General features: G+C 52.5%; 1 protein-coding gene across 3 annotated transcripts in view; it reads right to left on the bottom strand.

The window, feature by feature from the left end:
• LOC126535888 (BBSome complex member BBS7-like) overlaps positions 1-12348 on the bottom strand; it is a 155554-nt gene that overhangs the window by 71273 nt on the left and 71933 nt on the right. For all 3 annotated transcript variants that reach the window (XM_050182737.3, XM_055073326.1, XM_055073327.1), the window contains exon 13: positions 8283-8357. In XM_050182737.3, the coding sequence (XP_050038694.1) occupies positions 8283-8357 (75 nt within the window). The remainder of the gene's footprint in view (positions 1-8282; positions 8358-12348) is intronic.

The raw sequence follows: 12348 nt of genomic DNA, 5'->3' as shown, positions 1-12348 counted from the left end.
GAAATAATGAAGCAAAAGGAAACGTTAAACGCCACTGGCGTTTCCTCTGACCGCAACTAGTTCCACGAGCATACAGACCAGCTTCCTTTACAAACCAAATTCCTTTCATGGGGCGCTATAACGTTAAACTATTCCAAAAAACTTTTGTATTCCAATCCTGCAATCAGCCCTCCATGATCGGCCAAGAAATTCTCGGGCCACCCCCACTTCGGCTGTCTCTCACGCGACGTCATGAAAACCGTGAAAAGGCCCCGTCTGATATGATGTGTGCAGACTGATTATGCCTGGTTAGTCGGAACGAAATAAAAATAATTATTTCGCATTCGATGCCTTTTTCGACATAATACTCTTTCATTGGTCAAACGTTTTCCGGCTGCACTCACTTCGCCTGTCTGTCACACGACGTCACAAAACCGTGAAAACTCATAGCGCCAAATTGACGTGCATGCGGAAAGCACACATTAATATGCCGAACAAAACTGACTTTTTTTTTCTGAATAGCCGGAGGCTTCCCTGTTCCGAAAGGAATAGAAGATGGCTGCCCACCAATTGCTCTGGCATTATATATATAGCTATAGTGGATATTTATCTCCCTCTAATAAACATTTTTCCATGGCACTATAACGTTATGCAGCCCTTTGGGCACGTATGCGACGTCATTTTGCCAACTCTTCTTTGCTGAGGATCTGTTCTGGCGGCATTTTTAACGCTACGTTGCACACCGCGCGATTTTCTACTATGGACTGCAAGCTAACCCTTACAAAAATGACTTGGGACTGTCTATAGAAAGTCTATAGACTTTTTATAGACGACCTTGCCTTTCTATAGATTCGGACTTTTGTTGGTACAAAGTCTATAGGCTGTCTGTAGAAGAAATTCGATAAAGTTTCTATTTCGTTTTGTCTATTCGCACTCTATAGACGGTCTATAGAAAAAAGTCGATAAGGTGTCTTTTTCTGCTTGCGGTGTTAAACGACTCACCGTTATTGCCGTTGTCAGCCGCAGCAGAATCCAGCTCCCGTTTCGATGCAGCCGTGTTCCGAATGGCTCACGACCGAAACCTAGCTTTCGGGCTTACATGTCTGCTAGCTAACACGCCACTTCACCGCAGTGAAATAACGCGAGACATCGAAGCGCAATGAACTATAGTTTTAGCAACAAAGAAGCAACCAGTCAAGTGTACGAACGAATGAATCCGTGCCGCCGTGCACTCGAAAATACCGGTAAAAATTTTAAATCCAGGCCATAGGTCACGTGAAAGATCGATGATGCTGAACGCTATTAGCGTTTATAGTGACAAAGAAACACTAAACTTACTAATAAATAGTGCAATATCTAATTAGCAGTGATAATTTTTCCCCCTTCTTTATGTAATAAAAATGCTTCGGTAATTGTAAGAGAAAGTTCGTAAAATAAAATTGCGCTTATTACGGTGCCTATTGCGATAAATATTGGAACTAACGTAAGCATCCCGAAGTGGTTCTACTATGCTGATTCTATTAGCAGCGCCGCGCGTTCATTTTTTCGCCCTCTGTGGCACTTTGTTGAACTTGAGAGTGTGCTACACCTGGCGCGCGTGCTACTGCTGGTTGTGCGGCGACTCCTCAACGATATCCGCGGCGAGATGCAATGCCCTTAGCTCCGCTGTCGTAGAGGAAGCCCGGTAGGAGAGCCGGCACTGCCTCGCGGCGCCAAGGTCCGGTGCAACACAGGCGGCAGCCACCGAGCCGTCGCCGAGTACGGAGCCGTCGGCATACAAGTGCGTCCTCCCCCATAGGTCGTCCTCGATTCTGGCAGCAGCCTCCTGCTGTACAGCGCAGAGAGGCGTGCGATGCTTGGAGCGGACGCCCGGGAGATCGAGACACACGTGCAGTGGCGTGCGCTGGTGAGGCGGTGGCCAGGGCGGCGGAACGGGTGGGGGTCGACCACCAGGCAGTCAAAGAGCTCACACGCTGTTCCCACTCGAGACCGGGGTAGGCGACGAAGGAGGGACAGGATGGAGCCTGCGTCCGGGACACGGGAGAGGCACTCGAGGTGGACGAGGGCACGCAGGTCAGCCGACAGGGAGACGGGCCATGCACCGTCTCCGCGAGCGCTTCCGCGATGCGCGAGGGAGACCGTGGCACATACGAAGCACTCGGCAGTGGTCGATGCACCTCCACAGCGGGTAGAGCACTACCGCGGAGTAGAGCGCCGCCGCGAGCGAAGCAGGGCAGCCGTACGTCGCCGCGGGCGAGCAGGCCGCGCACCGCACTCTCCATTCGGCGCCTCACAGCGCGCAGCCGGCGCACGGCAGCGAACCAAGTGAGGCAGTTGTCGATCCTGAGCCCCGCACTGTAAGACGCCAGGGCAGGCGGACTCCATCGACGAGCACGCAGCCGGTGCGGCGGCGAGTACCACTGCGGGGGTGTATGATGAGCACCTCGGATTTCGTCGGACGATGGCGCGCAGGAAGTCCGCGACAGACAGACAGACAGAAAAACTTTATTCATAGCAAGTGAGTTTGGACTCCACGATGTCAAGCGCCGCCTGAAGCCGGGAGCGCATCTCGCCCACCGCAGAGGTCGGCCCGCGCACGTAGAGCGCGATGTCGTCCGCGTAAAGCACAGCGTGCACAAGGAAGGGGCCCGTTGTGAGAATGCACTCGATGATGGGCTCGAGGGCAAAGTTGAAAAAAAAATTGGAGGACGCTTAAGCTTCGCCTTCAAGAGTGGAACGCGACAGCGTTCCCGTCGACCCGCCAAGGGGTGTAAGACAATGGGCTACGGCGCAGCCACTACGCGCCCCGCATCGGACGCGGTGAGCGTCGAGCAACGCAGCGTTCGGCGCGATAACGAAATGTGCGCCTGAGCAAGCGACCCACGCCTGAGCCTTAGAAACAGCTCGTTTCTAAGGCAACACCGCATTCACTAGAGGCGCTTTTGTACCACTTTGAAGCATCGAACTCGTGGCTCAGTGGTAGCGTCTCCGTCTCACACTCCGGAGACCCTGGTTCAATTCCCACCCAGCCCATCTTGCAAGTTGTTTTTTATTCATGAAGCACCTGCTGGGATTTATCGCTCACGGCCAACGCCGCCGACGCCGACACCGACGACACCGGCTTTTCTGCGACACGAGCTCCTTAACGCTGTCGCGTTAAAACGGGCTGAAAACGCTTCCCTGAGGCACCCCGCAGCTCAAACACCGCGACTCGGACAGCAGATGTTCTGTAGGAAAGCCTCGATGTAGGCAAAGGGCCTGCACATCACACCGAGGGCCCGCACGGCCGAGGGGATGGTGGCGTGAGGGAGGCAGTCGAATGCGCCTCGGACGTCGAGGAGCAGCAAGAAGGCGATATCCCGGTCGAGTCTGGCCTGCTTAAGGGTGCCGACGACGATAGCGATGCAGTCCGCCGTAGAGCGGTGAGTGCGGACGCCGCACTGCTCGAAAGGTAGAGCACCGTGGGCATCCGCAAATCCACTGTAGCCGGGTTAGAGCCATCGCCTCCATCGTCTTCCCTGGGATAGACGCGAGGGAGATGGGTCGGTATGAGGCAGGGCTGCGAGGTGGCTTGCCACATTTCTGGACGGGGACGACGACAGCATGGCGCCACGAATCCGGGAGGGAGCTGCTGCGCAGGATGTTGTTGTAAGCGTTGAGGAGGAGGCGGCGCTGCAGCTCATCGAGGTTGCGCAACATCTGCCGCGTGATCCCGTCTTCCCCAGGGGCACTGTGGCGTCGCCGGCCGCGCGACTGGGCCCGCTGCAGCTCGTGATGAGTGAAGTCACCCTCGCACAGGCTTGAGATCGCCTGCGCGTGGTTTGTGCGAGCTTCACCCCGCACGAACGCCGCCGCGTAGAGCGCCTACAACGTAGCCGTGGGCGCGCTGGAAGCGGGTGGCAGCAAAAGCGTCCGCCAGAATCTCAGCGAGCGCCAGCTCGCTGATCCCCCACGCTATGGCGATGGCCAGCACCGGGAACCGCGGTGTCTTCGGGCTCAGCAGGGCACGGATGACTCGCCAGCCACGGCGCTCGTTGCCAGGCTGGGCGAGCGACGAGCAGACCCCATGATCGGCGGCGCAGCTGTCAGGCGTGTCGTGTGCACACCGCGTCCAGGCGGTTGTACAGTGTCCTTCGTGGCATCGGTCCGAATCGCTCGCCGCTGAGTGCGGCAGCGGGCGGCGCGCACATTGAGGAGCTTGATGTCCAGGAAAGGGGATCCGGCGGGGCCGACCACACGCGACGAAGCACGATTCGCGCACTCCGCGATGTGCGTGAAGAAATCGCCGCGCGGTCTCTCGGCACAGAAATCGCGGAACATGGGCCAGCGCACGACCGTGTACACACGCGTGGCACCACGACTCGGCCGCGCGGGGGAGAGGGAGACGGGGAAGTGGTCGAATCCAGCGGCGCGCTGCCAGTCGTATGAGCAGCGCTCCGAAACAAGCGCCAGATCGATCACTGTGGCGGTCCCGCTGCGACGGACGTAGGTTCGCTAGCCGCTGTTGATGACGGCGAGGCCCGCCGCACCGGCCGCGCTCATCAGGTTCTTCCCCCGCGTGTAGGTTCTGGCAGAGCCCCAGCTCCCGTGATGGGGGTTGAAATCGCCGCACACCACGCACTCACGCGCGAGCGAAGCGGCGAGGCACGGCAAGAAGGACATGTTCACACCATGACATGACATCGTCCTCGCGCGCCGTATGCTGTATGTGTGAGTCAGAGCGTACGACGGTTTGCCGAATCGCGCACCCAGGAGGAAAGCAGGAAGGCAACGCGGCGCGCGCCGTATCTTGACAGCGATCTGCATCTCCCATACCTTTGTGCGCGCCGTGTTCTCGCCGTTCAGCTTGCGTTGAATCGATAGCAGCACGATAGACAGCTGGTGGGGCGCTTCCTCACGCCAGCAAGTTGCTGCGTTGCTGCTCCGTCCTTCTCGCATGGCCCTCGGCAACTCGATCGCGAGACGAGCATGGTGCCTCCATAGCGCGCACACAACCCGCAGCAACCGATGAGGCAGTGCTGCCAACCTCCGAAGTTAGTTTTCCCTTAATTTGGATGAAATATTTCCGCAGATATCCACAGATTTCTGCAAAATGTTGTCCCTCAGTACGCGAATTTTATTTCTGTATTTCTGTTATGCCAATGACAGCATAATTTATAGTTTAATTAGATGCTCTTTTTAACGCTGCTGTGCTCAACCGGAAGTGGTGTCGCAGTGCAAGTTCTGCTGATAACACGGCCTCTTAGTTAATGCGATATTGACAGGAAAAGACGCCAGCACGCGCGCACTTGGTTCTTGTCCATAATTGTTTGGCCTATAGGGGGACGTGCCAAGATTACAAGGATCCTTATTCTGAGGGTTAGGTTGGCGCCGGAGATCCCTTACAAGTGTAAGAGTGTCAAAGCAGTGTGCTACTGCGCAACAGCAATTTTAAAAGAGCGTCAGACACTTTGGCATACGCTAAACATGGTCAAGGCAAAAGGCTGCGCGCTGACAAGGCATTAATTGAATTACTTGACATTCTCATTCAAATGCCTTGCCACTTTCTATTGTCTTCTGTTGGTTTAACGCGAGCGCATTATATGGCTCATGATGCCGGAAATGCAGCTGAATTTAAGGTTCGACGGATCGACGGTTCGACGCCCACCCAAGGTCGTGGGTTCCAGTGTCTTAACTCTACCCTTATTACCTGTGCCTTAATTCGCCCTAATTTACACCAAAGGTCGTGGGTTCCTCCCGCACCAAAAATCGTCAGTTCGACTACCACCAAAGTCTGTGGGAGCGAGTACCTTAATTAACTGTGTCTTAATTAAGAGTGCCTTCATTAACATCGGCTTAATTAACACCAAAGGTAATGGAATCGGGTGCCTTTATTAACTCTATTAGTTAACTGTGCCTTAACATCACCTTAATAACACCAAAGGTCGTGCGTTTGATTCCCACCAAAGGACAAATGTTCGACACCCATAGTAGGTGCCATTGAATTTTGCTGACATAGTTTGACTGCATAATTTGACCGCATGGTCAAATTTTCGACCCAAGAGCCATCTAAGCCTTTCGCCTTAATATATGAATGTCTTTGTTTGCTTGCTCTATACGGACTAGCACCATTACATTTACGCACTCGCATGTCATCTGCAGCAAATAACAAAAATATGCAAGTAATTTTTATCTTTGTGAGAAAGCAAATTCGCCCAAACACACGAACACTGGGACCCTGCGCATAGTTGGTCTGGCTGTGGGTGGTTCCAGATAAATTTTAGTCTACGCATTCGTAGTCGGCTATTCAGTGTCATGAACACATTGCGTGCAGATTATATATGTCTGCTTATGCCCAGATGTATTCGCGCTGCTTTGTTTAAAAATATCGCATAAATGTGTTTCCCCGTTTACAGTAAAATAATTAATTCCGAGTGCATATACATTGTCAGCACAGCTAGAGGTAAGAAAAAAAATCGTACTAGCAGCACTTCTTTAAGGGACCCAGGGCATCCACGCCCTGTTGTTTGTTTGGCATGATGCGTTCATTGCGGTGCTGTAGGATCAAGTCATACCTTACAGGCTAATGCGAAGGCAGTTTGAGGTGACTGAAATAAAAAGACGCCATCACCTCAGCAGTTTAGCCCTTTCAATGTCCTGGCGTCAAATTTCCCTAGGTATAATATCACTTCTTTATTTCTCTAATCAAGGCATAAAATGGTTCCCTAAAACTTCCCCAGAATTAGCCATGCTGATAAGAAGTTTACCAAGCGCGCTTGCCCTACCGTCCTCTTCTGCGAAGCTTCGCATCTCTTCCCCTTCCCCGCTTCGCTCAACGCCACCTAGACTTTCCTCTATAGGTGACGTTGTTTGCCGCATGCTCACATACCAAAAAAAACGGCCGTGGCTTAGCTTGGTTAAGCCTGGTGATTGCGAAGCAATAGTGTCCGTAGCGCCCCTGGTGAGAGGAGCGGGAGTTAGGCCGCCGTTGGTGGCTACCGCCTAGCATCGCGACGGCGTGAGATGGGGCCCCGTTTTTACACAGCTGGTGTGACGTCACACCGACCGTAGCGCCCCTGGTGAGAGGAGCGGGAGTTAGGCCGCCGTTGGTGGCTACCGCCTCGCATCGCGACGGCGTGAGATGGGGCCCCGTTTTTACACAGCTGGTGTGACGTCACTCTAGGTCACGTGGTATGACGTCACGCAGCGAGGTCACGCTAAAGGTCAATGGTGCCTACCACCGCCTCGCCACGAAACGGGCTGAAGTGCGACCTAAAGTAGTATTGCTTCGCAATAAAAATGGGTATAGAATTAACAGTGACTGCTACCGAGTAAAAAGTAATTGACCAATTCGGAAAAATTCACTCGCAATTCCGGCCCTGCAAAATGCATGTCCCGCGAAGCAGTTCAAAACCACCATTACAACTGCTGAGGGGGTCATGCGGTGCTTTAGAGTAATAGTGGCAATGGGACTAATGATAATTTTGACAGCACGCCGCCACCCATAGCGGAGGTGCAACAACACTGAAAACCGTTGCTAGGCTGGTTCTTCCATGCACGATAGGCGACGGATGTCCCTCTTCACGTCGCAAGCTACCGTGGGCGCGGCAGGTTGTGTAATCTTTACCGGGAAATGCATGCGGCTAGTGTCACAAGCTTCCCATTGGTATCGAGAGCACCTTATCATCAAGTACGGGGTTCGGATGCTTTATCTGTGCGTGTTCCTTATTGAAACGTATGCTGCTGTGTATGCGTGATTCTAAAATACTATGTGTGCACTGCTCGCCTCACTTTGCCGAGTGCTTGAAACTTGTGCCTTACGAGTCGGGGCTCCTGGCCTGCACTGCCGCCGGGATCGGCCTACATTTTTGCTAACGGACGCGAAAAACGCCGACCAGTGAGGGGCTAACAGCGTCGCTGTAAAAAATTACTAGAAATTTATTTTCTTACAAATAAACCACTACATATAGTTCATTAGGCAAGGAGTCGGGACTTATGTGCAGTGCAGGCAAGAGAGTGTTTGAGACGCACGCACACATACACACGCAGACATGCACACACATAAAATAATGTCGCGTGTGCCGAAATAGGCAATATTTGACCGAAACAATCGCCTGCCCCCCTTGCAGACAGGCTTGTGGCAACATTTTACATCCTGCTATTCATACACGTGCCAGCCGTTGACCGCCCGGCATACAACTGTCTCTTCAGTGACAGTATTGCTTGCTCTATTTACAAGAGAGCTTTGAAAGTGTAAAGGAGCGTTATGCAAAGCTCGTGCTCATGACTTTATGTTAAGCACGGGTGCAGACGAGCATGCTTACTTGGGGGTCGCAGGACGTGTAACTGACAACGGCTGAGTTCTTGCTGCTGTCCAAAAGATCCACGGGTACGTTGGACTGCAAATAGAAACGATGTGTACGAGGTTATACGGCGTGGACTCCCCACTCCACCTTGTAACTGAATATTCACTCAGTTCCGCAGTCCTTTAATGTATTACAAAGACAACTGGGTAACGTGGCATTTATGAAGTAAGTTACGTAGACTGTAACGTCGGTCACTCAGTATATACCAGTGCTACCATTTGCAAAGTGATTTACCCTAAATCAAAGGATATTAACTCTCATTCAAGAAAAAAGCGCAGATAATTAGCATTTGGCTGAATACATAGTTGCGCTAATGAACCGTTTAATTATTCACTAGGTCCTGCCACAGTTGCTCTGTGGCTCTGGTGTTGGGCTGCTCAGCACGAGGTCACGGGATCGAATCGCGGCCAGGGCGGACGCATTTCGATGGGGGCGAAATGCGAAAACACCCGTGTACTTAGATTTAGGTGCACGTTAAAGAATCCCAGGTGGCCCAAATTTGCGAAGTCCTCCACTAAGGCGTGCATCATAGTTATAAAGTGGTTTTGGTTCGTAAAACCCCATAATTTATTTTAATTAATTATTCCTTAGGGCACAAGCTAAAGCCAAACAGTCTGCTTAGCCCTAAGACGAGCGTTACGCACCCAGACTTGCTGTATGCCCGGTGAATCATGTTCGAGGACTTCTGGCTGCGCATATATCTACTGCAGAACTTGGCACCAAGCAACCCTGGGCGTCGCACCTGCCGCATCGTTGCAATCGCAGCCGCGTGAAAGGCGCCCTCTCAAGATCGCATTGCGATGCGTGCGACTGAGCTATTTCTAGTCGTACACACTAGCCGCAGCACAACATTTAAGCGGTCCACGACCCCGTCGCACGCTGTGATTCAGGAACGACTAGCCTTATAAATAATTCATCATTTACAAAAACCTGTAATTGGTTCAAGATTATTTTTACATGAGTAAAGCAAACTATAAAATACTCTTACACCGCTGTGCATGTCATGCGTGCCGTTAGGTTTGCCGAGTGTTCACATACAAGCGAATCTCTTTTGCAGCGCGATATATTTTGTTTCACATCTGCCAGCATAGTAACGGGCGTAATTGTTTCCCCAGCGTCTCTCTGAGCTCCTGTTACGGTGTCTTGTGGATACTCGACAGAGTGCGAAAGAACATGGCACGCGTTCCAAATTACGGTGGACTCGCCTAGAGTGCAACCTCTTGAGGCGTCGTTCTTGGCCTGCATCTTTGTGTCGTTGGCAATGCGTGCTCTTGCTAGACAGAATAGCTCTTGACAACTAGAAATTGGTTTTTTAACCTTTTAAAGCTTGAGCCTTCTAACTAAGAAAGGTTTCCATGTCTTCAGAATTGCTGTATATGCACGCAGAATATCATGTTCTTTACAATCGCTGCGGCAGACATAGTCACCTATAGGTGGAGGCTGACAGAACCGGTAGGAGGAATAAATATTGTGAACATTTTAGTCACCCTTCATCTTCGTCATTTGTATATTTTCATCATCTTGGCCAGCGTCATTCTCTTCAGCGCGCCGTCCCGCCGAAGAAAGCGTCGAGGTATAACAGCTGCCTCGCATGTGGTGGAGGTTTCTCTCGATCCGTTCGCCATCTGCAACTTCCCTTCGTTCAGGTCACCGCATGTTTCGCCTTTTTACCGCCATGCCCCAAGAAGCGCAGGCTCCGTGATAATCGCGCAACCTCTTTCATGGACCATCAGTAGCGCGACCCAATCATGTTCGCTGGCCTCCGTGGTAACGACATTGAAAGATGGCTGGACAGTTATGACCGAGGGAGTGAAGTTAACCGGTGCGATCATTTTCACAAGGTTCTTAACGTCGCCTTCCACGTCACTGACGTTGCCAAGACTTGGTTTTTTAGCCATGAGAGCAATTTGCCAGACTTGGCGATGTTCAAGCACCAGCTTCGATAGATTTCCGGCATCGCAAACGTCCACGAAAGGTCACCAAGAAAAAAAGAATCACTGACCATTACGGGCTGGGTAGTGGGGCGCCGACTAGTGCGGACAAGCAAACATCGGCTCCCGATATCATCAATGATTTCACGAGGTTATTCACCCCAAATCGAGGTGAATTGCGCACCAACGAAAGCAGCAAGTTACACGGATTTCGTGGATACCGAATTTATTTCGGCGAGTGGACACTTTCTCAACATTTTCTGCATTCGAATTCTCAACCTCGGCATGCAAAGGCGGGTAGGCCTAGGGCTAACACCGCAAGTCACTCACTACCGCCATGGAAATCATCACCGGTGAGGCGATATCGCCGGAAGACGCGAATGACCCGGGGTGGATCGCGGCATATAACTGCAAACCACGCAAGGGTAAGGCCAGTCAACCCCAAGGAGCAAGTTCGTCAAGTTCACGTGGCAGACGAAGGGACGGCGATCGCACCGCCGGACCGAACAGTGCATAGCAGCGCCTCGTCGCTACCTCGAGACTCCCTCAGCTACCGAGGGACACGTTCTGTATCATCGTGAGACCCCGAGACGGTCTCAACGTGGCCGAATCCATACCAGTGCAGGTTGAGCAAGCCCTGGGAATGGCGGCAGCCCTGGCTCCTCAAGGCCTCACGGAAGACTACATATGCCCCAACGTAACTCGGAATATCTTCATCATCTGCACCCCCAGCGAACGTAACGCAAGAGCATACGCCACGATGCAGCAAATTCGCATGAAAGACACTACGTATCGGGTCGCGGTATACCCGGCCCCACCCAATAATACCTGCAAAGGTGTAGTCCGAGGCATTGACCTCGAGCTCACTAACTCCCAACTCCGAGAACTGATCGTCACGAAACGCAACCCCAACGCCTTGGAGGTGAAAAGAATCAAGAACACCAAAGCCGTGACAATCCTTTTCCAAGGAAAGCAAGTACCAAGTTACATCTACTGCGGAGCAAGCATTGTTCGATGCACGCTCTTTCGCAGACACACGGAAGTTTGCTACAACTGTGGCAACATCGCTCACCCCCGCGGATGTCTGCCGTAACACCAGCACCACGTGGTGCCGGAAGTGTGGCTTGAAAACGCCACCAGAAGATCACCAGTGTACTCCTCACTGCACCCTGTGTGGCGGACCACACGCCACCGCTGACAAGGACTGCAAACGCAAGTTTCAAGTCCCTTACATCGTGCGACAGAGACGCCGCCGCAGGCGCAACCAACGCGGCCGCAGCCCCTCCCGAGGACCGAGCGGCGCCAGTCACCGCGATTCGAGCGCCACCTCTGGAATTTCCTTCCGTAGGGACCACAAGGAGTCGCTCAGTCACGCCGACACCCGAGCGCCCTCCGCAGCAGCCGCTCCCGCTCCAGGGCGCGCCTATACACCCGGCCACACAGAACTGACGTGGGCCGACCGAGTGCGAGGGAAACACCAGCAGCAACGGTAACATCTACCAAACAGGTAACGCGGTCTACATGGCCGGAGCATGAGAGCGAGATAGTCACAAGACAGGAACTAGCGGGTCTCCGAGCAACCATACAAGTGCTTACAGCGCAGCTTAATGCCGCGAAACAGCAGATTCAAAGCCTTAAAGCTCCCAAACAAGCACCACCCCAAGAGACAAACGTAAAGGTAAGCACAGCCAAACGCAAACCCCCTCCGCTCCCTGAGACCGAAGAAGAGAGTAATGCACCGCAAGATACCCCAGACGAAATTCTGCGACTTACGCGACAGAACCTAGAAAGTATTCGTACCCTAGCGAATCGTGTAGAGGTTGTCGAAAGCAAAGTCGCCATAAAGATTAAAGACAAAGCTAGTCAGCCACAACAGATGGACACGACGACGCACCTTTCGGCGCTAATAAATTCCTCGCAAAACCATCATGGCTAACACAACACGGGATACTTTAGAAATGTGGCAGTTGAATTGCGCTAGCTACGCGAAACGCAAATCCTCGCTTGAACAGTACCTCAAAATTCAACCGAAAAAGCCGCACGTAATACTATTACAGGAAACTCTATGCAAAACCCTTACGCTCTCACGGTAC

Source organism: Dermacentor andersoni, chromosome 4 (assembly GCF_023375885.2).
Source record: "Dermacentor andersoni chromosome 4, qqDerAnde1_hic_scaffold, whole genome shotgun sequence".
Classification (NCBI taxonomy): Eukaryota; Metazoa; Arthropoda; class Arachnida; order Ixodida; family Ixodidae; genus Dermacentor; species Dermacentor andersoni.
Note: the sequence above shows the minus strand (reverse complement) of the source record. Positions and strands in the feature narration are given on the sequence as shown.